The 24594-nt window shown below is 46.6% G+C and overlaps 1 protein-coding gene across 3 annotated transcripts; it reads left to right on the forward strand.

The window, feature by feature from the left end:
* The first annotated feature begins 2560 nt into the window (after positions 1–2560).
* On the forward strand, positions 2561–24582 carry LOC149359333 (uncharacterized). Of its 3 annotated transcripts, XM_089571589.1 has the most exons (8): positions 2561–2661; positions 3690–3814; positions 6348–6644; positions 12981–13079; positions 13941–14088; positions 19400–19645; positions 21878–22224; positions 23433–24582. In XM_089571589.1, the coding sequence occupies exons 3-7, from the start codon at positions 6373–6375 to the stop codon at positions 22184–22186; spliced, it is 1074 nt and encodes a 357-aa protein (XP_089427715.1). In that variant the 5' UTR covers positions 2561–2661; positions 3690–3814; positions 6348–6372; the 3' UTR covers positions 22187–22224; positions 23433–24582. The 3 variants fall into 3 exon arrangements, with proteins under 3 accessions (XP_089427715.1, XP_089427717.1, XP_089427716.1); XM_089571590.1 differs by lacking the exons at positions 2561–2661; positions 23433–24582 and adding an exon at positions 2683–3011 and having other exon boundaries at positions 21878–22677; XM_089571591.1 differs by lacking the exons at positions 3690–3814; positions 23433–24582 and having other exon boundaries at positions 6350–6644; positions 21878–22677.
* Positions 24583–24594: the final 12 nt, after the last annotated feature.

Below are 24594 nucleotides of genomic sequence, written 5' to 3' on the forward strand. Positions count from 1 at the left end.
TTAACTGCTTACGGCCTTTTTTGAAAATAAAAATATCATTGCTTTTTCTTGGTTATAGCTTGCTACGCAGAGTGGTATCGGTGATATGTCCACACTTTCAAAATGCAAAATTATCTCTGTTCTAAGCTGAAGTTTTTGCTGCCAGCAAAATTGAGAGCTGATTAGAACAGAAAGGACATAATATGGACAATTTAGAGCATGACAAGAGCCCCACGCATGGCCCCACGTTTTGCTACATGCGGGGTTGCAGCTGCAGTTCGTACCAACCTCGCGATGGACATGTGCTACCTATCTGCATTACCCTGCACGCGAAACTTTCATTTGACATGCATATTCTCCAAAAAGGCTGCAAGTGCACAGGGAAACGTAAACGCGTGCACATCGCCCAATGTAAATGTAATTGTAAATGTAGGAAGAATGGAAAGAAATTTGCACCGGCCTGCTGTACTGGCTTTAGCTGAGCCACAATCGCTACGTGCGGACAGATCGAGGAGATAATTGCTTCCTCCGTGATTGAAAGAGACGCGAGAGGACAGATTTTTAGGCAGCTTATGGTGAGTATAAAGTCCCAAATCGACTCAGGCTATGAGGGACGCTGCAGAAAAGGCTACGGAAATTTCGACCACCTCGGGTTCGTGCAACAGCACACAGTACACGGGCCTCTGGAATTTCGCCTCCATCGACCGTTGCGGCCGGGGTCGCGAAACCATTATCTACCGAGAAATTGGAAGCGTTCCTCCACGCGTTTAGCTTGGCCAGAAACGAGCTTTCCAAAAAAGGGCTCCCTGTTCACTGGACTGCAGTGGGCATGCACCTCGGGCTAGCACGGTGGAAGCCAGTGGAAGCGGCGGCGGAACCGGCGGTCCAGAGAGGAGGCGTTTCCATCCTCATTCGATGGAAAGGAGGTGCTGCAAGGATTTTAAACCGGCCGGCCAAGAATTTATGTCCCATTTCAGTTAAAACATATATCTTTGTGTATGAGTCAAGCAGCCCCGCTTCCCGATCATCTCATATTAAGGTCCTTCTAGTACTTTGTCTTGCAACTTAATTTAGTTTTTTTTTTTTTTTACTGCGTGTTGTGTTGCGTTCAGCGAAATTGTCATGAGCTGAATGACCCAATGCAATTTCGATGGAGGCGAAATTTTAAATTCCTGTGTACTGTACGTGCGATGTCAGTACACGGTAAGGAAACCCAGGGAGTAGAAATTTCCAGAGCCCTCCACTACAGCGTCCCTCACAGCCTCAGTCGCTTTGGGAAAATTGCTAGTTTTGCTTAGAAAAAGAAGACACCGAATTTGTGATGAAGACCAACGTTTTTAAAGTATGTATTTAAAAACGTTGATGAAGAGCGCATTTGCTTTATGAGCTTGCATGCCTGCGACCATGCCTGCGAATCGTTGCACTGGTACCGCTGGTACTAAGAGCTGGTACTCAATCAGCTTTCCTCTGTGAGCATCTCGAAAGATCATGCGTGGAAAAACTTATACGTTTATACCCTTGCGAAATATTAATTTAAAATGCCTAAGAAATGGCTTCACAAAAAAAAAAAACAAAGCTTTTGGTTACTCTTGGGCTACTTAAAGGGACACTGAGGAGAGCTCTATTAATATTTTGTTTATAGCAAAATCCGATAGTTCGGCATTTCATGGCTTTGTTGCCACTTGGCCGGCAGCGAAAGATGCATTTATTTCTAAGAAATTTGGATTCGAAGTTGAAATAGTTTTTCGCGCCGCTCTGATTCAAACTTGGGATTCTGCTATGACGACACAGAACTAAGTGACGTGAAACATGACATTCACATGACGTAACGCAGACTCCGTGATTTCTGGCGGCCAGCAGTGCGGCCCAGCAGCAGCCGAGAAGAAAGCTACCGCCGGCCGCACGTTGAAGGCATCTATCGGCTATTGCGGCCGTCGCTTCGTTTACATTTGCACCGGCGTTTTGCCAGCGTTACAATGGATCCCGTTCTCGAAGTCGTCAACGAAGTTCTCGCAAATAGACGCCTTTAGCATACCGTGTACCTTGTTACCGTTAGCGGAATACCGGGAGCCCCCATACCGCTGAGAGCAAGCGCTGATTGGTCCCGGCGCTGCAGGAGCGCGCGTAGCTATCGGGTACGTGGCGCCATCTGGCGACGTCAAGGGGATTTGCGCGTGCATTTGCTGCGCCTCAGTGATTCGTAGCTTCTCGTGTCCTAGTGTTGCTAGAACTATTGGTTCTAGCAACACTGTTTTGTTCTATGACGCCATGAAGCTTGTACTTGCGAGTTTGGCCTGTGGCGGCGATACCTGTATTTTGGTTCTTGCTCTTTTCTATGTTACAGGAGCTTTGTTGTCAGTATGAATGGCGTTTTTGTAATCAGGAGCTGGTATTCTGTCGATGCAAGTCAACTTCAATTTCTCCTCAGTGTCCCTTTAAAGTTTTCGCCTTGGCTACATTTGAGCTATTGCGGCGCCGAATTTGGCTACTTTTTGTTAGAATAACCTGGTAACCCTGCATAATAAAGAGACAAGTTTTACATTCAATCCAATCCAATCCAATCTAATTTAAAGATTTGGTTTTGAAAACGTTGGTTTAGGCAGCGTTCGGTCAGTTTCCGCCGGTTCCATTGACGACATTGGATCTAGTTGCGAAGCTTCTGCCTGTCCGCTATTACAAAAGGTAAAGCTTTTTTGCCTCGAAGCGGGGGGTAAAAATCGTCATTCGCGCATGTGGGTGAACTACAGTCACGTGGTGAGCCGATGTTTGACCACTGGTTTGACAAACCCGATGCGCACGAAGTCTGCTGTGCGCGTTCAAAAATTCAGCGCGTTTCCCTTAAAACGCCCGTAACAACGCTAAACCGCATGCAACGTTGACGCTAGTGCTCGGGTCCGATGTTTCATTTTGGTATGAGCAGCGCAACGGTGGCTTTACCCGGGCGCTGAAGCTTCGCTCTGTTTCGAAGCTGGTCGACCAAAGTGACGTTGAAGCTCATTCAGTCTTTATACTGACAATAGATATGTTTTATAGTGAGAACGATGCTTGTTTTATTGAAACGGAATCGGGCGCTGCGATTTAGGTCGGTTTGTGTTATCGTAAAGACAGAACCACAAGGCTGGCGTTTCTTCGGCGTCGCATCAGCTACGGGCGCTGCTGGAGGTGAAAAAAGACTCGCATGTGTCGTGATAGTTTTACTAGCCTCATTGTTTGTGATCGGAACGCGGTGAGAGACGCCGTAGTGAAGGGCTCCGGAAATTTCGACCACCTGGGGTTCTTTAGAGTGCACTGACATCGCACAGTACACGGAGCTCTTCCTGTGAATAATGCGGTGAACCACAGGCGACATTTTAGGAACCGTCAGCATACCAATACCGCATGAGTACTTCTTCTACCAAAAAACCTGATTGGCCCCTGAAAAGGAACCGCACCGATGAAAGCTCCACCAATACCCGACCTCACTGTGACCACTTTCCTCATTTCCTGGTTATCCACTCTCTGGTAGATAACGACCCAGTTGCAGCAGTGTCCTTTCTATCGCTACAGCCTTTGAGAAAATTATAGGAAAAAAGTACTAAGCAAAAAAACTTTCATCTGGTGGCCTTCTTATTGAAGTGTCCCAGAAAGATCACACCTACATACTTCTGAGGCAACAACTGTTTGCTCATGATTTCCTTGTGACCATCACCCCCCCTCCCAAATCTAAACAGTGCAAGGTGTCATCTCAGAATGAGATCTGATCCGGAAAAACAGATTGACCTCCTGGAAGGCTTCAGAGATCAAGTGTCATATTGTCCTAACATTTGAGAGGTCCCGTCTTCCAGAAGCTGTGAAAGTAAGTTCATACACTGTAAATAAAGTCTGTCCATATGTTCCAAATCTGATGTGTTCCAACCGTCAGAAGTACGGACATGGATCCAAAACATGCCGCAGAAAACACCTGTGCGAAGTGCAGTGCCCATGAGCACCCAACTGAAAAACTGAATAGGTTTTTGGCGCAAAAAACAGACTGGCGCTTCGTCCTGTTACCTACCTATGTGTCTGTTTTTTGCGCCTAAAACCTATTCAAATATGAACCAAAACCAACTAGCCCAGCAGCAAGTGCTCTTAGACTGAAAAACTGAAGTGCCACCCAAACAGAATGGTTTGGTTTGGTTTGGTTTATAGGGTTTAACATCCCAAAGCGACTAAGGCTATGAGAGGCGCCGTAGTGGAGGGCTCCGGAAATTTCGACCACCTGGGGTTCTTTAACGTGCACTGACATCGCACAGTAAACAGAATGTCCTAACTGCCATGGGCCAAACTCCGCATACTCGCGAACTTGTCAGACATTCTAGATTGGCCCCGCCGCAGTGGCTCAGTGGTTATGGTGCTTGGCTGCTGACCCGAAAGACGCGGGTTCTATACCGGCCGCGGCGGCTGAATTTCGATGAAGGCAAAATTCTAGAGGCCCGTGTACTGTGCGATGTTAGTGCATGTTAAAGAACCCCAGGTGGTCGAACTTTCCGGAGCCCTTCACTGCGGCGTCCCTCATAGCCTAAGTTGCTTCGGGACATTAAACCCCAATAAACCAAACCAATAAACCAAACCATTTCAGATTGAGAAGAAAATAATTCAAACCAAGGTTACAGAACATCACATTCTCGGAAGCCCGGAAGAAGCTACACTGATACGCCGTGGGGCCGGGCGGCGTCTCGTCACGGTGGCCACGCAATACAGCATCGCTGATGCCGCCCATCTTGGCCCCCCACCAAGCTGCCTTCGGCTGCACCAACCATCCATGTCCCAGAGGTCAACACTCTTTAACAACAAACCGCAAGCTACCTGGCCGCCCCTCTTGCGATTTGAAAAGATGTGCCAAAATTTCGCTGTACTAGACAGACTGCAAATCATTGCTAGAAGACTAGATCCACTGCCGCCATGGTACAGTTTCCCTGCAATCTATGATTTTACTCTTGCACAGTTCTGAAAAAAAAAAAGATTCCACAAGAATATATGATACAAGAATTTCTCAGACTTGAGGAAAAGTACAGTACTTTCACAGCTTTTTATACAGATTGTTCAAAAACTGATGCTTTCGTTGGAAGCGCAGTGGTACAAGGGAATTGGAATAAAACAGCAAGGCTTCCACAGTGTGCATCCATCTTCACTGCCGAGTGTTACACCATCTGTGTAGCCGTAGAAAAAATGGTAAACAAGAACCTCCCTCGCAAACAGTACTGTTTAGACTCGATAAGTGTGCTTACAGCCCTTAACTCTAGAAATGCAATCACTCCACTGCTTGGCGACATCATACTCAACATAACAGCCATAGCTCAAGGACGAAACATAAGGCCCTGCTGGGTACCAAGTTATGTTGGCACAAAAGGCAACGAAAGAGGAGATTTGTGTGCTGCCCAACCTCGTGGCAGGCAAATTAAAAATGTAAATATGCGGTATAAAGATTACATAAACTTAGTACATCTTAAGGCTAGACAGAAATGGCAATCTTCTTGGAACAATGAAATAAATAATAAACGACACTTAGTAAAGCCAGTATTAGGTGAATGGAAGTCATGTGTTGTCCACCAGGAACATTTCAAGGAAGTCATTATTTGCCGTCTCCGTATAGGTCACGCACAACTTTCCACTGATGAAACAAGACAAACCAGTTTGTACATGTGGAGATGAACTTACTTTTATTCACTTTTTATTCTCATGCTCAAAGCTCGAAAAACTAAGGAAGAAGTGCTTTTCTCTGTTTTATAACCAATCCATTCCTTTTGACCCAGTGCTGCTCATAGGTGATAATGCAATTGTGGACTTGTCTTGTGTTTTTAGATTTTTAACACAAGCAGGTTTCCTCAACAAGACAAAAATCATGACCCAGTGCCTCACCTAATGTCCCTCAGCCACTTTCCAACACGTGAGAAAAAAGGCTGAGGTTTTTATTTGATTGGTTGGGAGCATCGGCATCCTTGCTCAGCCAAGGATGGACGCTTTTATCATTAGCCATTCCTAGATCTCCTCTTCTCTGTTATTACCAGGTAGTTAAACTTTTTAGGCCCTCTACACCACCGACGGCTTTCCACATTTTTATTAAATCCCGGAGAAAACATTTCCTATATCTTGTGCGTGGCGCATCGTGGCCTTAGCTGCCTATGTGCCAGAAAACCCGGCACAACACAACACATACCGTAACGTGCCACACCGTACCATTTTTATTAGGAGTGGACTTGGAGTAGTATTTCAGGCTGCCTAGCCAGCTCACCCATGAGTCCTTCACTACGGCGTCCCTCATAGCCTGAGTCGCTTCGGGACGTTAAACCCGATAACCCAAACCCAAACCCATCTTGGTCATACATGGGTACACTGCGTTTTTTCTGCACAGCCTGTTAAACAGTGTGTGACATCATGCCGGCGGCATCGACTGACTCACTGCTCAGCGTTGCTGGCCCGTCTTCTGACGATTCGCTCACTGATGAGACTAGCATGCCCCCTTCTGAGTCACTGGCCGAGGATGAGCCGTCCTCTTCTGAGCCAGCGGCAAAGAAGGCGAAGGCAACCAGAGGGCCACGGAGACAAGTGGTACCGAGACTGCGTTCCAGCCGTGGGCGGGAGCTGAAGCTGACAACGCACTTCAAGAGTGGCGGCCTGAAGGATGATGATACGAACTGGACGGTCAAGTGAGTCTAGGGTGTTTATTGCAGACTACTGCATGCTGCAGTGACTGACCTACTGTGTGGCCTACAACCCTTGCAACTGTGGCTTCTTTGAAGGATGTGTTATGCGATGAGCTGCAGAAGTTCTCGTGTGCGAATGTTCGATTTTTCAAATAACTGGGGTTACTTGAAAAAGTTTTCTTTTGCAGCAAAATGTGGAGTGAACTGCTTCTATTCCCTTTAGAAAATTCTTGTCCTTAATTATTTGCTAGAAATTTCTACTTTGTTTTTGTTTCTTGACAACTGTATCCTTGTATTCTCAATTGTTTCTTTATGTCTTTTCACAACGCTGTATTTTGTACAATATTATTTATAGTGGGTTGTTATTCTTGTTTTGCTTGTCTGTTTGTTTTTGCCCTGCTAATCTATTTCATTCTCATTATATAAATGTTACTTATTTAAAATACCATTGTTATTACTGCTAACTGTACCTGTCTGTGATGCTGCTTGTTTTTTAATCAAGTTAGTATTAATCTACCGGGGGTCCCGTGACAGTCGCTTGACTTTGGGACCCTCGCCTGTATACTGAATTTATGTAACCTATTTGTACACAATAAATTCTTATCTTATCTTATCTTATCTTAACACTAGATGTTCGGTTCACATGGCACCTTACCACGCGCATTTCTACAGGTCTCTTCGATTTGGCTGCACTCACTGCACTATTTGTGTCAAGTTTTGTTCTGTGGCGGTGCCACCAAATTGCGGCCAGCTGCGTGCCGCCGACGTCAGCGGCCGCCAGAATCTCGAACCAGGGGAAGAATTTTCAAGCAGCAAATTGCTCTGAAGTGCTGCCATGAACCAGCCCGAGGAAATCATCGTTTCATTGAAAACCAAAATATTTCAAAGTTAGTGCATGTATATACATAAGATGATTTACGAATATACTCGTGGGATGAACCCCTCTTTTTTCCAGAAATGTTGACATCAGTTCAGGGGCGAGGGTTCATTACGTGGGACAAAAATTTAACAGATTTTTTTTGGAAGGGTCGAAATTTCATATACCTCCGTCTGACCTTCCTTCTGTCATATATCATACACGTCTGTGCTACTGGTATTTTTCGCATTGTTTACTTTGTCAGGTTGTCACTGTTTGCCAGTGGCGCCGGCTAATCGCAGAAAGATAACACGAACATGTTGAACATGGACCCTGAAGGTCAGCAGGTGCTTTTTTATGCAAAAAACGCATGTAATGCGAATATTTAAGCCTTAGCGTAGAGCGTATCCCCCCCCCCCCTCCCCACGCACCAACCGCTCTGGCAGGAGCTCTCCTCAAAAGTTAAACAAGCCGTGATGTTAATAATTATGCTGGTGATGTTGTTGGCAAGCAGTATATTGGCGCGCTGCCAAGGTGTTCGCTGAGGACTGCGCAAAAACTGAGGAACCCTGCACAAAAACTGAGGAACCTGCTATAAAAAGCTAAAGGATAAAAAAAGAACAAAGTAAATTCTAGGCAACGAAAGTGTGGGGCAGCTTCGTTATTCGAGTGGGCTCATTACTGGAATATATATAGTATGTGCTGAAATGCTGCTCATGGGGCTCGTCTTGACCGCTTAGGTTTACAATCCTGATGCCACGAACAGTTGCTCACCTCCTCCTTTCAGGAAAAAAGTCGTAATTTCGTTTCTGCTATATCTTCTCTGCTTCTCCCACCTACACGTGGGTGCGGCCATGATACAGCTGCACTTCCACTTTGGACACAGCAAGCCAGCCAAGAATTTGTGCTGCACTAGGCTGGCACTTTTGCAAAACTAAGACTGACATCCACCAGTATGTGCCGGCTGCACTGGCAAGACAAATGTGAAAGTGGTGCGCTCTGTGAACCAGTGCAACAAGTGCAGCCCAATTGAAGAGACCTTATTTCTTCCTTTCAGTTTATGGCAGAATGTCGTTAAATTGCTGTTGCTCACTAATCCACTCAGCTCTTTGTCTCATAATGTTGCTCCTTCTGTTTGTTTGCTCACCTCTGTCTCCTTTCAAGGTTTTTTTCGTTAACTTCCAAGTTTCAACCTCATAGCCGAGTCCTGCAGAGATAAATCACTCATACGCTTTTCCTTTAGAGGTGTTGGTAACCTGCTGTTCATATAGCGTTTGCCAAATGCACTTCAGCCCGCTCATATTCTCGTGGCGGTTTCACTTTCAGTTTGCCAGGTCTGTGGTAACCGTGTAGTTCCTGTTAGACGTATGTACCCCATCTTTTTTTATTTTTTATTTACAAATACTGCTATCCCAGTTGGGACATTGCAGGAGTGGTACAGAGGATGGAAAACAGATAAAACAGTAGGAAAGTGCATAAACAAGTGTGAATCGGTCATTTTACATACACAAAAGTGTGCTATTAATAAGAAAATACATGATTAGACAATTCTTGCGCAAAGCGGTCAACAGACATCTGACGTAATGTAATATCCAAATTATTCCATATTCCATAGCTCGACTGTCGAAGGAAAAAATGAATATTTGAAACAGTCCAAAAACGGCATAAACGGCACAATGTTAAGGGGGGACACTGGTCTTGAAAAAAAAATTTTTATTAGTGAACTCACAGTTACGAAATCTCCAGGGTGTATGTATTTTTGTGTGCTGATTCTAAATATGTCATTTAATTTCATGTAAAACAATTCCTTGAGCACTTATGCACTTTTTATGCTAGTATTTTGCAGAGAGTTTTGAAGAAAATTTGCTGCGGGAAACTCGCTGAAATGTACGCCATTAGGTTCTCTTGACACCAAGGAATACAATAAGGGTGAACTTGTCTTCCTGCCTATCATAGAACTTAAGTTATAGAGTTTTGAAGTTGTCGCTTCAGAAATGAGAAGGAAAGTGTGTATTCCTGTTTCTGAAGTGGCAGCTTCAGTACCCTATAACTCAAGTTCTATGAGAGCCAGGATGATAATTTTACCCTTATTGTATTCCTTGGTGTCAAGAGAACCCAATGGCATACATTTCAGCGAGTTTCCTGCAGCAAATTTTATTCAGAACTCTCCGCAAAATACTTGCATAAAAAGTGCATAAGTGCTCAAGGAATTGTTTTACAAGAAATTAAATGACATATCTAGAATCAGCGCACAAAAATACATGTGCCCTGAAAATTTCGTAACTATGACTAAATTAATAAAATTTTCTTTTCAAGACCAGTGTCCCCCCTTAAGCGGGTTAGTACGGCGAGTGACACGTGCTGAAGAACTGGCGAAAGAAAAGAAAAGCGGGGCGTCAACATAAATGCATTTGTTGATGATCTTGTGAAGAGTGATAAGGCGATCACATATGCGTCTGTGTTGAAGTGTGTCAAGTGATAAGGTGCGGGCATGAGCTGTGGGAGAGAACTGGCGGTCATAACGTTTATATATAAATCTTATTGCTTTATTCTGCACATTTTCTTGTTTAGTGATGTCTTTAGCGAAGTGCGGTGACCAGACTGCCGAGGCGTACTCAAGCACAGGCCTTACCAGAGATTTGTACGCCGTCAACTTAGTTTTTAGTCGAATCCTTTAAGGTGCGTTTTAAAAATCCGAGTTTCTTCAGTGCCTTGGAGCAAGTTAAATCGACGTGTTTTGACCAATTTAAGTTGCCAAATGCACTTCACTTACCATTACCTTTCCATTGCAGGCTGTTATTTCCTTGCTGACTATCAAATGTCACTTCTTCCCATTGTGCAAATTTTTAAGCCTGGTTTAGCGTTTTAATTCAAATCTGTTGGCCTGTGCTGTTGTACTTTGCAAGTGCAGGCCTTCAGTGAGCAGCCGCAGCCATAGTCCTTCAATGTTTTTTCTGGTCATGAAACTCCGGCCAAAGTTTCATATAGGGACAGCACGCGCCACTAGTGGCGCCGCTGTCGGCGAGGGGGCACGAGTCGCTGCGCGAGCCCTGCTTGCAGCGGCTGTTTTCTGGCCAACCGGCTCATATTCGCTTGGTAGTTGTGCTTTCTGGGGATTGGTGTTTGGGCTTAGGATGGATGCTACTTTACTGGTTATCACCTGAAAGCTTGGCTGCAACATCGAGGCACTGAAAACCCTGTGAGATCGACGACTGCCGCTAGTAAACCTTGTTAGCGGCTGTTTTATGGCAAACAATCAATGCGCTTAGCTTACTTCCTCTCATTGCGTTTTACAAAAAAGCGATTTTTGTACATTGGTCCAGCCTTCACATTCATTTTTACTGCAACTTGCCTACAGCGTCATTCTGGAAGATCTAGCGTAGCGATCAGTAACATATCGATATGTGTCTGGGTTGCGCCTGTCTCGGCCGAGTCCTCGCTTTCATCTAAGAGCACAAGGCTGCTTAAGGCTGGCGTTTACCTTGTGAGAAATACTGCAATCTCAATAATACTGAGAGCAATACGTTGTGTCGGCATTTTAAGAACTGGAGTGCGCGCTGCAAAAGCGATCACATGATGAATGCACCGGTAGTGTGACGGTGCTATCATTTTTTTTGTTTTGCTGACACTTTTGGAGATGGCAAAGCCAGCTGCTGAAGACTTTTGCTACATAAGCCATATATTTACACTTTGTCACGCTGTGACTGCGGAGGCGCTGACGAGTGCAAGGAAATTGTGAATCTTTATTGTTCATTGCTGATGTGCTGGCTTTGCGCTACCGAAATAAGAGACAACCTGTGAGCGGCCACACAATAAACCAAAAATGAGCAATGATAGAAATCACGGAGGAACATGTACAAAAAATAAAGAGCGCTAGGGGTTTAACGTGGTTAAACCGAGCAGACGTGCGAGCGCATGTGTTTAGCCTGTTTGGCTCATGGTTTTGCTTTGCTGGGTCGTTGGCACGTCTGGCGACGATATTAGACTGAAGTTAAGCTCTGATCGAGGTTAAGCTGGTCTGATGTGTTCGTTCCAAAGGTGGACGGATGTTGATGAAGACGACGGTGTACAATGCGCGCAACGCGAGAGTGTGCTGCAGTTTAGTTTTTTCCTGTTTGGCTCTGCACGAAACCCTGGCCAGTCTCCCACCGTGGGTATGTGCCATCGTTTTTGAGGCAACAGCAACAACAACACGAGGCGTGATCGGCTGCTGCGATAGCACAGTGCTCTCGTGCAGATGCCAGAGAAGCTGATCCGTTCCCGCCACCGGGGGTTCGAAATTTCCAGTCGCGGCAATATTTATTTTATTTCTGCGCCCTTAAATTCAGGGACGCCACAAGATTCTTGGTTGGGTTTGACCCCATGAAGTAGTGCTTTCGCACCAAAAGCCATCAGCACATTGAAGAGTACAGCTGTCTGAAATGCAACATTGTCACAGATTCGTGCTCAAGTACGCTGGTAAGCCTTCGAATATCTGTGGGACGGCGCCGTGTCAGAGTTTCAGCTTCTCGCGTTGTAGCGACACTGATTCTCCGTTGACCACAAACTCATGAGGCCGAATTAAATCTGCGGGGCAAAATGCCTCTCGCAGACAGGGACATGCTTGGAGTCTAAGCTAAAGCCACCGCTTTCCTGTTGGGATATCACCCGCTTTCATATTTTACGCTGCTCGGCGTCGCTCGGCAAACAAAACAGTGAGGCTTTTTCCTGCGTACCTCCGTAGCCAGAGCGGCAACCCATCACGCAGCAGATGTTCGGCATCGCAGGCTTGCATGTCACGTGCACTGTACTTATTTTGCAAATGAAGGCAAAGTGAGAAGAGGAAATAGTAGTTGCTGCCGCAATGCCGGCGTCCCATGCCGCCCGTAGACTCGCAGCCGTAGAGACGCTCGCTTCCTCGCGTTGTTGCCCCCACAGGACTCTTAGCGCTGCCTTGTGGAAGGCGCGGTCAACATATGAAGTTCTCCGATAGCATTACGGAGAAGTTTCATGACCATAAAAACATTGAAGGACTATGCCGTAGCTTATCCCCCGACGATGCGGTCATTGAAGTAGAGGTTTTAGTGGTATTGGTCTTCAACTTCTTCAGTCCCGAAGCTGATAGTGCAAGGTGTATTGGGTAATCGCCTTTTTCACAAAACATGGCACCCTCTGGGGAGCGTGCTAAAATTCATCTCTTATCCTGCAAACTGGTTGAAAACAAATGCATGTGGTGCTGGGCGATACAGGCATGATGCGCTTCCGCGAGATGTTCACTGGAATTCACTGTGTCGCGGGAATTTGCAAGGCTTAGTGGTTCTCGGGGTCGTTTGCATGCACCTTGTGTCCTAGATGCCCCGCGATGGCCATCCACGTGCGTGAGCAGCTTTTTATAGAAGAGAGGTAGCTGCGAAGAGGGAGGCCATGCAGAGCAGGCAGAGTTGCAGCAGGCTGCTGGATGGGGAAGCAGTACACGTCGTTGTGCTGTGCTTATGTCTCTGCAGTGAACGCAAGCAGCTGCTGGATGCGTTGAAGCAGTATGGAAGCGGCGACTTGGAGAAGCTGGCCCAGGCAGTACCGACGCGGTCAGCGGCTGCCGTCAAGTGAGTTGAAAGCAGAGATGAACAAAAGTTAAGCGATACATGAGAAGTCCTCATCTTCAAGCTTGCAGGTTGCGAAAGTGCATGCCAAAAACAGGAATGAGTGTGTTCGAGATGATTTGCAAATGACGTTTCTCATACAGGAATGAGAAAAGACGGCCATAACCAGCTGTAGGAAGTGACACAGGACTTGGAATTGCTGCGACCTGGCGAAGTGCATCTCTTTTTGTACGCATGTTCTGCAGCCGTGTCCCACTCATCTTTTACGCACATCAGTGCTGATAGATATCGGACTGTTAACTGAAAGCGCAGTATGTGTATTAGTTACTTCAATCGGCTTTACAAAAGTTTTATTTTGTGATTTACAAAAGTTTTATTTTGTGATTGTGTGACATTACCCTTTGCATGTACTATAGTAGACTCATTCATTCAGACTTCAAGGGATCAGAGATTTTAGTGTAAATCATCGGAAGCTTGAATTTTCAGAGTGCACCTTTATGTGATCCAAGACCAAATCTGATTTGCTTTATGGATGTCTGTGCATAGCATTTTGGAACCTCTTCTCTGTGCAGACATAGGTATAAGCATCAGTACAACATAAAATATTGGTGACCAACAGTCTTCAAATGGTGGTGGGGTTTTAAAAAAATGTTATTGGGTAACGGAGTGGATTCCAAGAGAAGGCAAGCGTAGCAGGGGGTGGCATAAAGTTAGGTGAGCGGATGAGATTGAGAAGTTTGCGGGGATAGGGGATACAGTGGTCACAACTGGCGAAGGACAGGGTTAACTGGAGAGACATGGGAGAGGCCTTTGCCCTGCAGTGGGCGTAGTCAGGCTGATGATGATGATCATGAATCCTTGCAGCTATTTCCTGATGGAGCGTCGGCGCAAGAAAGACCGCGTCGTACTGGAGGGCGCAACTGGCAGACGCGCGGCGCAAGCTCTCCGCATCCTACGGAGGGCGCTGGACGTGAAGCGGCGTCGCTTTGACCGCTCACAGGCGCTTGTGCAGGTGAGAAGGCTACGGCCGGCTGTATCCATCTGCCGCATCGCTTGTGTATTGTAAAGGCATCAGCAATGTGAGGGTTGTAGCACCCCGTGCCAGCCTGTCCCACTCTGAAATCAAGTCCAGTCTGAAATGCAAGCGAAGACTTCACTAGAACTGTTGCTGTTTTTGGCCTTCTGTTTGCTCCTAAAGGTGGAGTCTCACTGCGGAAACAATTTGCAAACTCCGTTCGCTGACGCGACGTTTCCGTAGTGTTGCTGACTCTGTCACACCGCATCAACACGGACCCATTGGAAACACGTCCCTTTCATCCAGCCACATGTATGGGAAACTTCTGTGGCAACTGTTGGCAAACTTCTTGTCACAGTGGAAAAGAATTTGGGGGTCACTCCCCTGCCCCTTCTTCCATGCACAGTCGCGGAAACCGGAGGCACCTTGCGCTGTCTAGCTGCTTGTGTGTTTGGCAATGAAGAGGTAGGACGAATAACTGCGGTGTGTGGCTACTGCAGCAGTAATTACGCTGATGTTTTGCGCCGTCGGTTCTGGCTCGGAATAATCATACACACAGGGTCTGTCCTGAAAGTAATGAGACTGGTCGCGGCATTGCGCACGCATGTGATAGATTAGGAAACTGGTTTTGGGGGAAAGGAGAGGAACCTTCAGCTTCACATTGCTCGAGTTCAGTTGGCTTCGAGCAGACAAAGCAAGTGGACATGTTTGAGCATGTATCCCTGTTTCGTTGCTGCGTCGAGGAAACCATGGAGTGAAAGTTGGAACAGTGCTATGAGGTGCAGCTTTGCGTTAAACTGAATAAATCACCTACCGATTCCTTCGACATGATCAAGACATCATGTGGGAATGATGCAATGTCCAGATCTCAAGTGTTCCCATGGCACAAAGCATTTACAAACGGCCATGAAGACGTTCATGATTAGCAACGGTCTTGGTGCCCGTCGACGACGGTTATGGGCGGTAATGTTGATTGTGTCATCCTGAACATCTTTATGGCCCTTTGTAAATGCTCTGTGCCATTGGAACACTTGCTGTCTGGACATTGCATCATTCCTGCATGCTTTCTCGATCATGTAAAACGTCTAGATAGGTGACTTACTCAGTTTAACACAAAGCTTTATCATGTAGCACTGTTCCAACGTTCGCTACATGGTTTCCTCTACGCAGCGACAAAACAGGGGTACACACTTAAAAACGTCCATTCGCTTTGCTTTGCTCAAAGCCAACTGAGCTCAGCGCATTGTGAAGCTGAAAGTTCCTACTCCTTCCTCCAAAGCCGATTTCCCAATCTAGTGCATGCGCGCGTCATGCTGCGGCTAGTCTCATTACTTTCAGGACAGATCCTGTATGACAGAAAACGTGCCTACATTACGCCGTCTCACTTCTAAAATGAGTGCAGTACAAACTGAAATGCCTACATAAAACGTGCTCCATCAAAGAATTTCAGAGAAGCAACGCGGCAGTACGGATTTGTTAATCTTGGCTTTCAAGACACCTGGACAAATAATTCCTGCTCACGTGTGAAATCCAATCCCAACTTTGTAGCGATATTTTCTAATGGTCTATCCTTGAGCTCACACCGGTGATTGTTACATCCCACAAGAGTCTCCCCACGTTGACCATTGCGATAGCTCACTTTCTTGGGTGGAAACGTCAGCAGCATGTTTGCATAAGCACCTTGCAGACTTGTTTGCTGGCATCCGTGCATAGTCGTTGCTGGCTGTCGCTCTCACTTGCGAGTAGCCTGGCTGGCACTGTTAAAACCACAGAAGACTAAACCATCGCTAGAGGCAGAGAGGGGCCGTGCCAGAGAAGAAAGGGGCTTTTTGGAAAGCCGCGCTCATCAGGAGTGTTTACTAACTTGCACACAAAAATGGGATGGGGATCGGACGGCACTCCTCTACGGCGGTTCCAGTAGAGGCGTGGGCGGGATCGAGGCACGGCAGCCAGTCAGGCGGCGGTATCGACGACAGTAGTCTGCCTGCTGGTATTCGCCTGCCTGCGAGGTGCTGGATCGTAGTAGACAACAATGCGGTGAAGTGAAATGTTTTGCAAATGATGTTTGCAATTGGGAAAGGCACGAAAGTGGTCAATCATCGCCAAATGTGTGCTTTGGCTGGTGGAGTGTCGCCAGGAAGTTTGCCCAGCTGGAGAACAGGCTAAACTGTGTCTATGACCGCTGTTTCTTCCTAGTACATGTTGCCGAAAAGCTGTTAAATGAGACAGGTTGCTGTGGTATTGCCGCGGTATCTCTGCTGCTTGTGCAGTCTGACAAGATGTTGGGGATTGAGTTGGTTCTGCAACTTGTTAATGGCTTCTTGGTGGGAACAGCCGAAATAACAAAACGCAGACACAGAAAGGAACACATCGAACGTAGACGAAGCTGACTGTCAACTAAAATTTTATTGGAAAACCCGCGCTTTTTGTTTCCTTGTCAAAAAGATCTTGCTTTTATCTCCCGTGGGGTTCGTTCAAGAAGGAAATTTCTTTTCTTGATAGAGAGATTGATGGTGTACTAACGCACCGCTGTCCTGTTTCCCGTATCGCCAATGCCTCAAGGATCTCATGTGCCACTTGGTCTGCATACCTTTTCATGACTTGAACGTCATGCAACTTGGGCTCACACTTGTGCACTTTTTTGCCTTTTTTGTTTTCTTTACAATCTCTGCAATGCAGGGATAGATTGCTGCTTGGGGCACCTGATAGCGATGATGCATGTTCCCTTATCCTATCATTAAGGCACCTTCCCGTCTGCCCTATATATTGTTTGCCACAAGCCAGAGGGATATTATAAACCACGCCTTTAACACGCTCGCTGAATCTTGTTCGGTGGCAAACAATATATAGGGCAGACGGGAAGGTGCCTTAATGATAGGATAAGGGAACATGCATCATCGCTATCAGGTGCCCCAAGCAGCAATCTATCCCTGCATTGCAGAGATTGTAAAGAAAACAAAAAAGGCAAAAAAGTGCACAAGTGTGAGCCCAAGTTGCATGAAGTTCAAGTCATGAAAAGGTATGCAGACCAAGTGACACGTGAGATCCTTGAGGCATTGACGATACGGGAAACAGGACAGCGGTGCGTTAGTACACCATCAATCTCTCTATCAAGAAAAGAAATTTCCTTCTTGAACGAACCCCACGGGAGATAAAAGCAAGATCTTTTTGACAAGGAAACAAAAAGCGCGGGTTTTCCAATAAAATTTTAGTTGACAGTCAGCTTCGTCTACGTTCTATGTGTTCCTTTCTGTGTCTGCGTTTTGTTATTTCGGCTGTTCCCACCAAGAAGTATGAACCAACTAGCTCAGTTTTCTACTCTTTTATTCAAGGGCGTCCGCAGAATTTTTTGCAGGGGGGGGCCCCGTTGGTGCCCCGGGGGGGGGGGGGTATGTTCGTAGCAGAAAGGCGCTATTTGCGGAGTAAATTTATTTATTTATATATAAATAAAAATTAAACAAAATGCACACATGAAAGAAAAATTACAAACAGCAAATAAAAGCGCGGCTAGGAGAGGTACATTGGAGTTTATCAACGAAGAAACAACTAAAATTAATAAAAATGCAAAAAGATGCTATATCACTTCGTGGAGAAGAGTGCTCAGTCTTGCTGCATACGGGTTCTCGACTCACCCGGATTGATGACCAGCACACAGCACAATATGTTCACAAACACGCAACTACAGTCACTCAGTCAGTCTTCCTTGAACAGCAACTGTAGGCGCCTCGGATTTTTCTGGGCGAATTGCGTAATTACACGTGTGATAAATTCACTTCTGTGCTTCATTACACGCTCTCGGTGCACACTCATCATACACATTGATTGGAAAAACTGTTGAACGCGTACGTTGAAAACAAAAGATGACTATATATACAACGAAAACTTATTTACAAGATAAATGCACGCTCGCAGCTTCATACACCTCGCTCCATCTTGCTTGCGCATCCGTACAGTCGAGCAACCGCACACACACTGCTCTCCGCTCGTCGTTTTCTCGTCCGCTGTCTTGGTTGTTCTCAGCTTCGCTGACAACCGGCCACTAAAAACACCCAAGCACAAACACAGAGGCGCGCACACGTGCAAGGGCTTACTTGCCGCAGTATCCCCGAATGCGCACTTTGGGGGTGAAAGGAACGCCGCGCAACTTCCGAGGGGAAGGGACACTCGCCACTCCAGTCGGAAAATTTGTTTTTGTGTTTTTATGGGGTTCAGAGCCCCAAAACGACTCAGGCTATGAGGGATGGAGTAGTACAGAGTTCCGGGTAATGTCGACCACCTGGGTCTCTTTACCATGCACTGACACGCACAGTACATGGGCGCTGTTGTGATTTGAGGCCCAGCCAGAGGTGACAGGCGAGCCAGGCAGGCGCCATCGGGCTGCGTTGACCAAAGGCGCTGGTTTTCGCAGAAGACGCAAAGAACGCTGGTGTGGGGGCGCCTCGGGAGACTGCGTCGCCGTGAACAAAAGCAGCTAATCCCCTTTGCCGGAGATTCTGAAAGCGGCGCTTCTACCGAACTGCGCTACCCGTGGATCGGAGGAGACAGCGAGCGGCGGCGGCGCCAACTCATCGCCCGCTTGCCCCTGAGCAGCCCGACAAAGCGGGGGTGGACACGGCTGATTTTACCTTCCCTCCTTAAGAATTCATCGGTGACCGGCGTAACGATAGGCGAAAACAAGATGCCCCGTGCACTGTCTGCCTCCGTGTCGCTATCTCTCTAGAGATCAAAGAAACAGACACCCATCTCAAGGCGGCTCGAAACACATGCTCGCCGGTGCCGCTGTATGTCTGGAACAGGTCGCCCTTCAGTAGAGCTAACGATGGCGTGGTTTGAAAACGGCGGAACGACGCACGCCCGGACGCGGCATTTCGCAGATGTGACCATGCGGGGCTGCTTTTACCCTTTTGACTGAGCGCACCACCGCCCCTGGCGTGCGGCCATCACTCACGGTTCGAGTGAGTGATTTTCCAGGGGGGTGCAGCCGCCCCCCCTTGCCCCCCCCTCCGGACGCCCATGCTTTTATTGTTAATGGCTAGCTAGTGAACATGTTTGGTTATGTCACTGTTGTGTTTCCACAGTGTGACACAGGCTTAATGAGCTGCCATTTTCTTTGTGGATGTGTCCTACTGTCTATTCCTGTTCGTTTTGTGCATTTCTGAGGAAGTGTGCTCTGTGGCCATTGGGCCATTAGAATCAAATCATCGCTCCAGATAGGTGGCAGTACTGTGTTAACATTGGAAGGCCTGCATTCACCTTCGGTCGGCCCGCTCGCATTGGCCACTTCTGTGCCTGCTGTCTCTGGGTGCAGGTGGTGGCATCGTGCCAGCGGCAGCTCTTCCCCGAACCCTCGGAGGTTGATGGTACGGAGCTCCCCCAGTTTGAGGACATCTACCAGATGTTGCATGAGGTCATGGAGAACAAGGTGCCAGCTGCCTTGGGTCCCTGCGAGCAGTTTGTGGTGCGCCGCCTGATTGGCACCCTGACCACCGTTCTGGCCTCGCTCAACTTGGACGAGGAGCGCGAGGCTCTGAAAAGGCAGCTTGCCTGGGCAGCCGTGAGTCTCCCCACATTTCTCTTGGAGGGGTCGGGTTGCACTTGGCTCCAGCTCGTTCACTTTGCAGGGGCACTGAGGGTAACTATGTACAATTTGTTTTATTGCGAAAGCAATACTAGTTGCACTTTCAGGCCGTCGCGTAGCGAGGCTGGTAGCTACCATATTAGCATATTGGATTGGATTGGTTTGGATCGGATTGGATTCGATTGGATTGGACTGGATTGTATAACCGATGCATCACCACAAGTCTAACCACAAGCACCACCACCAGCTACACTACCAGCTGAACCATGGCGTAACTACGGATATTGCTTTCGCAATTACCGGGCTTAACCAAGCTAAGCCACAGCCAATTTTTTTGTGAACAATTTCGATCATTTGACACTTCGTGGTTATGACCCGCTGTGGTGGCTCGTTGTTAGAGCGCTCAGCTTCTGAGTTGGAATTGTTACCAGTCCCGGACACGGTGGCCATGTTTTGAGTTTTGACAACATCTTTGCGAAATGTGGATCACAATGGCGGTGCATGTTCCATCCTGTGGCTTCTCGCCACCATGCCATCGCTTCCAGCTCCAATGGTGGCACTCTCCATTGATAGTGCCCCTGATTAAGAGGGTCTAGGCTTTTGCTGGTATTTGTTCGCTGAAAGCGCCAGGGCAGTTTTAAGACTCATTCTCGCTTATTTTCAACTTTTTGCGTTATTCCTTTCTCTTTGAAGCCTGGCTGTGGTGTTTGCATGCCTTCCAAGCCTCCACAAGCCTCAGTCTTTCATGTTCGCTGTGGACACTTTCTGACCACGAAAACTGCTGTGCCTTTCCTGAGAACCTCTGCACTGAAAGCTAGCGTTCTAAAACAGCAAACACTTCTGCCTTGGTCTCTGATTGCATTACTTGTGACGAAGTTCTCACCGCTGTTAAAGCAAACCCGACCACCTGTTTCTGCTTTGGAGCACTTGTAAATCGTAAGCATTTATAGCGCAAGTTTCAAATATTCGTTTTTGCATGCAGCTACTGATGCAGTGGTTAGTATGCAGGTTCATTACTGATGATGCAACAGGAAGGGCAGGTTAGCTGCTGTCATGCAGACCGTGCCTCTACATTTGGGTCCCCGACCATTTGGCACAGTCTAAATTAGGCATGCCTACCTGGTGGGCACTTACAGAATATGGGCCTAGCACGTGCACGTGCATGTAGTTGGTTGTGGCTGCAAGGTCGAAGTGGATCGCTGCTTTGTGCACTTCTGTGCGAGTCGCTGGCTGCGCACCTGCACTAATGAAGCAACGGTGGTGCCACCTATTGGTCAGTTTTATCTGTTGGTTGGTTGGTTGGTTTATTGGGGTTTAACGTCCCAAAGTGACTAAGGCTATTAGAGACGCCGTAGTGAAGGGCTCCGGAAATTTCGACCACCTGGGGTTCTTTAACGTGCACTGACCTGTAAAAAAAGATCAAACGCCCATTTAGTAACTGCTACCTTTCCTGGGGCAAAGTGGTACGGATAGCTGCATGCAAATGCACAAAGGCGCCCACTCCTAAACTCTCAGCAGAAGATGCATTCATGAGTGTAAGCACTCTCGTGCAGACAGCCTTCTTATCTGTCATTTGGTCAACACCGATGTTTTCACCTGTGAAACATTCAGCGATGGCGACCCAGTTAGCTGTAGGGTCCAGTGTACAGCTGTAGGTGTAAAAAAAAAAAAAAGTCTTCTTAGTTACATCCTTGAAAAAAAATTCCATAGCGTTTAGAAGTTGGCCTATCTCCAAATATTCCAAAAGGACCCCCCAAATATTGGAACTAGGCCCACCCCAGAAAATGGATTAAGGTGCATTAGTGGGTGTATTAAAGTAGGTTAGTGGGTGGATAAAGATGAACATTGGCTTGGATTGGTATAATCCCATATGATAAACCAATGGAAGGTACCAGATCTTTCTATTCCTCAGATTTTCAAATTCAGCAGTGCTGATGACGACGTGACCCTCTTGGCCATACGGCAATTTCGTTAGGAAAAACCAGGAGGTTTTCACAAGACGACAAAGTAAATGCCATTGCATTAATAATGGGCACAGTGCCCATCCTTAGCGGAGAAGCTCAGTGCTCCAGTGGGGCTGTGCATGGTTGACTTGTGATAGTGGGCTATTGGAGAAAAGGATGAATACGCATGGAACAGTGCGTCGAAAAGGAACAGACTTGACAAGTATCCTCTCCCCCATTCCCCTCCTTTCTCTTGGTGATCCAGAAGCAGCCTGTGATGACCACCCAAAAGGATTTGCCGACGCCAAGACCCAGAAGGGAGCCCGGCGAAAAGCATTCCATGAATTTTCCCTGCATGAGCGTGCGCATGGAAAACCTGAAGTCTTCGTGGAACCCGCTGCGGCTGCCTACTGAAATTCTTCAAAAGCAGTTGCCCGTCATCAATGCCCTGATGGCGGCCAACGTGTTCCGATCTGAGCGCTCCATGAGCCAGGAAAAGCCAGGATCATGTGCACGTGGTGGAATTCGCCGGGCGGCTCAGCCACTGGGAACGTTCTCTGCATGGAAGCACTGAGCCCAGGGGCAGCTGCATCCGTGCCTGGAACTTAATATGTATGCTTGCTTGGAGTTTCTTTACCTAGTTCCTTGCTTCCTGTCAGCAAAACCATGCAGAAGTACAGTCATGAAAATTATGAGCGTGAACACGGCAGTGCGTGTCCAATAGCCTCTAACCCTACTCGTGGCGACACGCGGCGGCCGCCTTCATAAACAAAGTGGAAAGGGAGGTGTGTCCTTCGGCTTGCTGGAAGCAAGCAAGGCGGCATAGCCCTTTCCACCACGTTGTTAAAGCAGCCGCCACGTATCGCCACGAGTAAGTTTGGTTTGGTTTATTGGGGTTTAACGTCCCAAAGCAACTCAGGCTATGAGGGACGCCGTAGTGAAGGGCTCCGGAAATTTCGATCACCTGGGGTTCTTTAAAGGGGGACACCGGTCTTGAAAAGAAAATTTTATTAATTTAGTCATAGTTATGAAATTTCCAGGGCACATGTATTTTTGTGCGCTGATTCTAGATATGTCATTTAATTTCATGTAAAACAATTCCTTGAGCACTTATGCACTTTTTATGCAAGTATTTTGTGGAGAGTTTTGAAGGAAATTTGCTGCAGGAAACTCGCTGAAATGTATGCCATTGGGTTCTCTTGACACCAAGGAATACAATAAGGGTAAAATTATCATCCTGGCTCTCATAGAACTTGAGTAATAGGGTACTGAAGCTGCCACTTCAGAAACAGGGATACACACTTTCCTTCTCATTTCTGAAGCGACAACTTCAAAACTCTATAACTTTAGTTCTATGACAGGCAGGAAGACAATTTCACCCTTATTGTATTCCTTGGTGTCAAGGGAACCCGATGGCATACATTTCAGCGAGTTTCCCGCAGCAAATTTTCTTCAAAACTCTCCGCAAAATACTATCATAAAAAGTGCATAAGTGCTCAAGGAATTGCTTTACATGAAATTAAATGACATATTTAGAATCAGCACACAAAAATACATATTCCCTGAAGATTTCGTAACTGTGACTTCATTAATAAAAATTTGTTTTTCTAAGACCAGTGTCCCCCCTTAACGTGCACTGACATCGCACAGTACATGGGCCACAAGTAGGGCTTGAGGCTATGTGCCACGCGCTTCACGCTCATAAATTTCATGACTGTACATGCAGCTCATACAGATACTCAAAATTCATTGCACATCTGTTAGTCCGGTGATAATCCTTGACATTGGTATGTATTCTTTTGTCCCTGATCATTTTGCAGTGCTGTGTGGTGTGGAGCTCCACGAAGATGGCTTGATTTTATTTTATTTGTTGCTCGTATCTAACGCCTCTCAAGCAGTTGTTTCAAGTGGTTTGGTGCAAAGCCTCGCCTGAAGCAAAGAAAATTGTTGCATTGTGTTTCCTTCTCTGCACATCATCTGCACTGGAGGAAGGATTTTCGGAGCTAAGCTGAGGGCATTTAGAAGAAATCTTTGTCTGGTGTACGAAACGCTTCTGACATGAGCTATGGTGTGCAACTTTGATTGCTTTTGAAAAGCTGGTGTCTCAGCCTGAGCCTCAGGTCATTCTGATTCGTTATCACACAGCATACATGTGGCAAAGTCTAGTCCTCAGCTACTGTTGCCAAGGGATGCAGTGCAAATCATGTGACAATTGTTTGAACCTGCTTCATGTAATTTGTACTTGTAGTGCGTCATTGCATATTACTGGGCATGTTGTGTTTTGTTGTTTGAACTTGAACATCATGCATAGATCACTAGGGCTAAATTAGCTTGACATCTTCAAGAATAAATGTACACATAGCAATCTCCTTAACCACTAAACTCTCAGGAATTTCATAACTAACGACTTCAACTGCATATCTGTTGTGTTGTGTCTAGTAATATACCACCATCACAGTCATCAGCTGAAGGACCAAGACGTCATCAAGTGATCAATTTTGTCTGCCCCACTCTAGCACATGTCACCTGATTGCAGCTTCTTCTAAAATATAATTATCTGTGATATTGTGCTAGATTTCCTATCTGTGATATTGTTAGATGTGCTATTTGTACCACATATTGTGAAGCAATTAGTGCAAAAATGTCCTGCACTGTGTACATTTTGTAGGGTTGTTGCACTGCCCATGGTAGTGAGGGCAGTGCAACAAAGGAAGTACTTCTACAGGACTTGGTGCACTGTTCAGATTGTTACTTGAAGGCAACCTATCATGTAGTCTGCTGTGCTTGCCTTCTTTATCTTTTGTTAGAATGGGTCAGAAATGGCTGTCCCTTGACAGTGCCCTTGGGTGGAGCCACATGTTGCCTAGCGCCCAACAAGAAGCCTGCTGCAAAAAAAATGTGAAGTCCATTTGATTATGATTCAACATGCACATGTAGTTTAGGAATAAAAACTCATTCATTATAATTGCCTCTGGTCATTGT

Source organism: Amblyomma mixtum, chromosome 2, assembly GCF_055824585.1.
Source record: "Amblyomma mixtum isolate Tamu chromosome 2, ASM5582458v1, whole genome shotgun sequence".
Lineage (NCBI taxonomy): Eukaryota > Metazoa > Arthropoda > Arachnida > Ixodida > Ixodidae > Amblyomma > Amblyomma mixtum.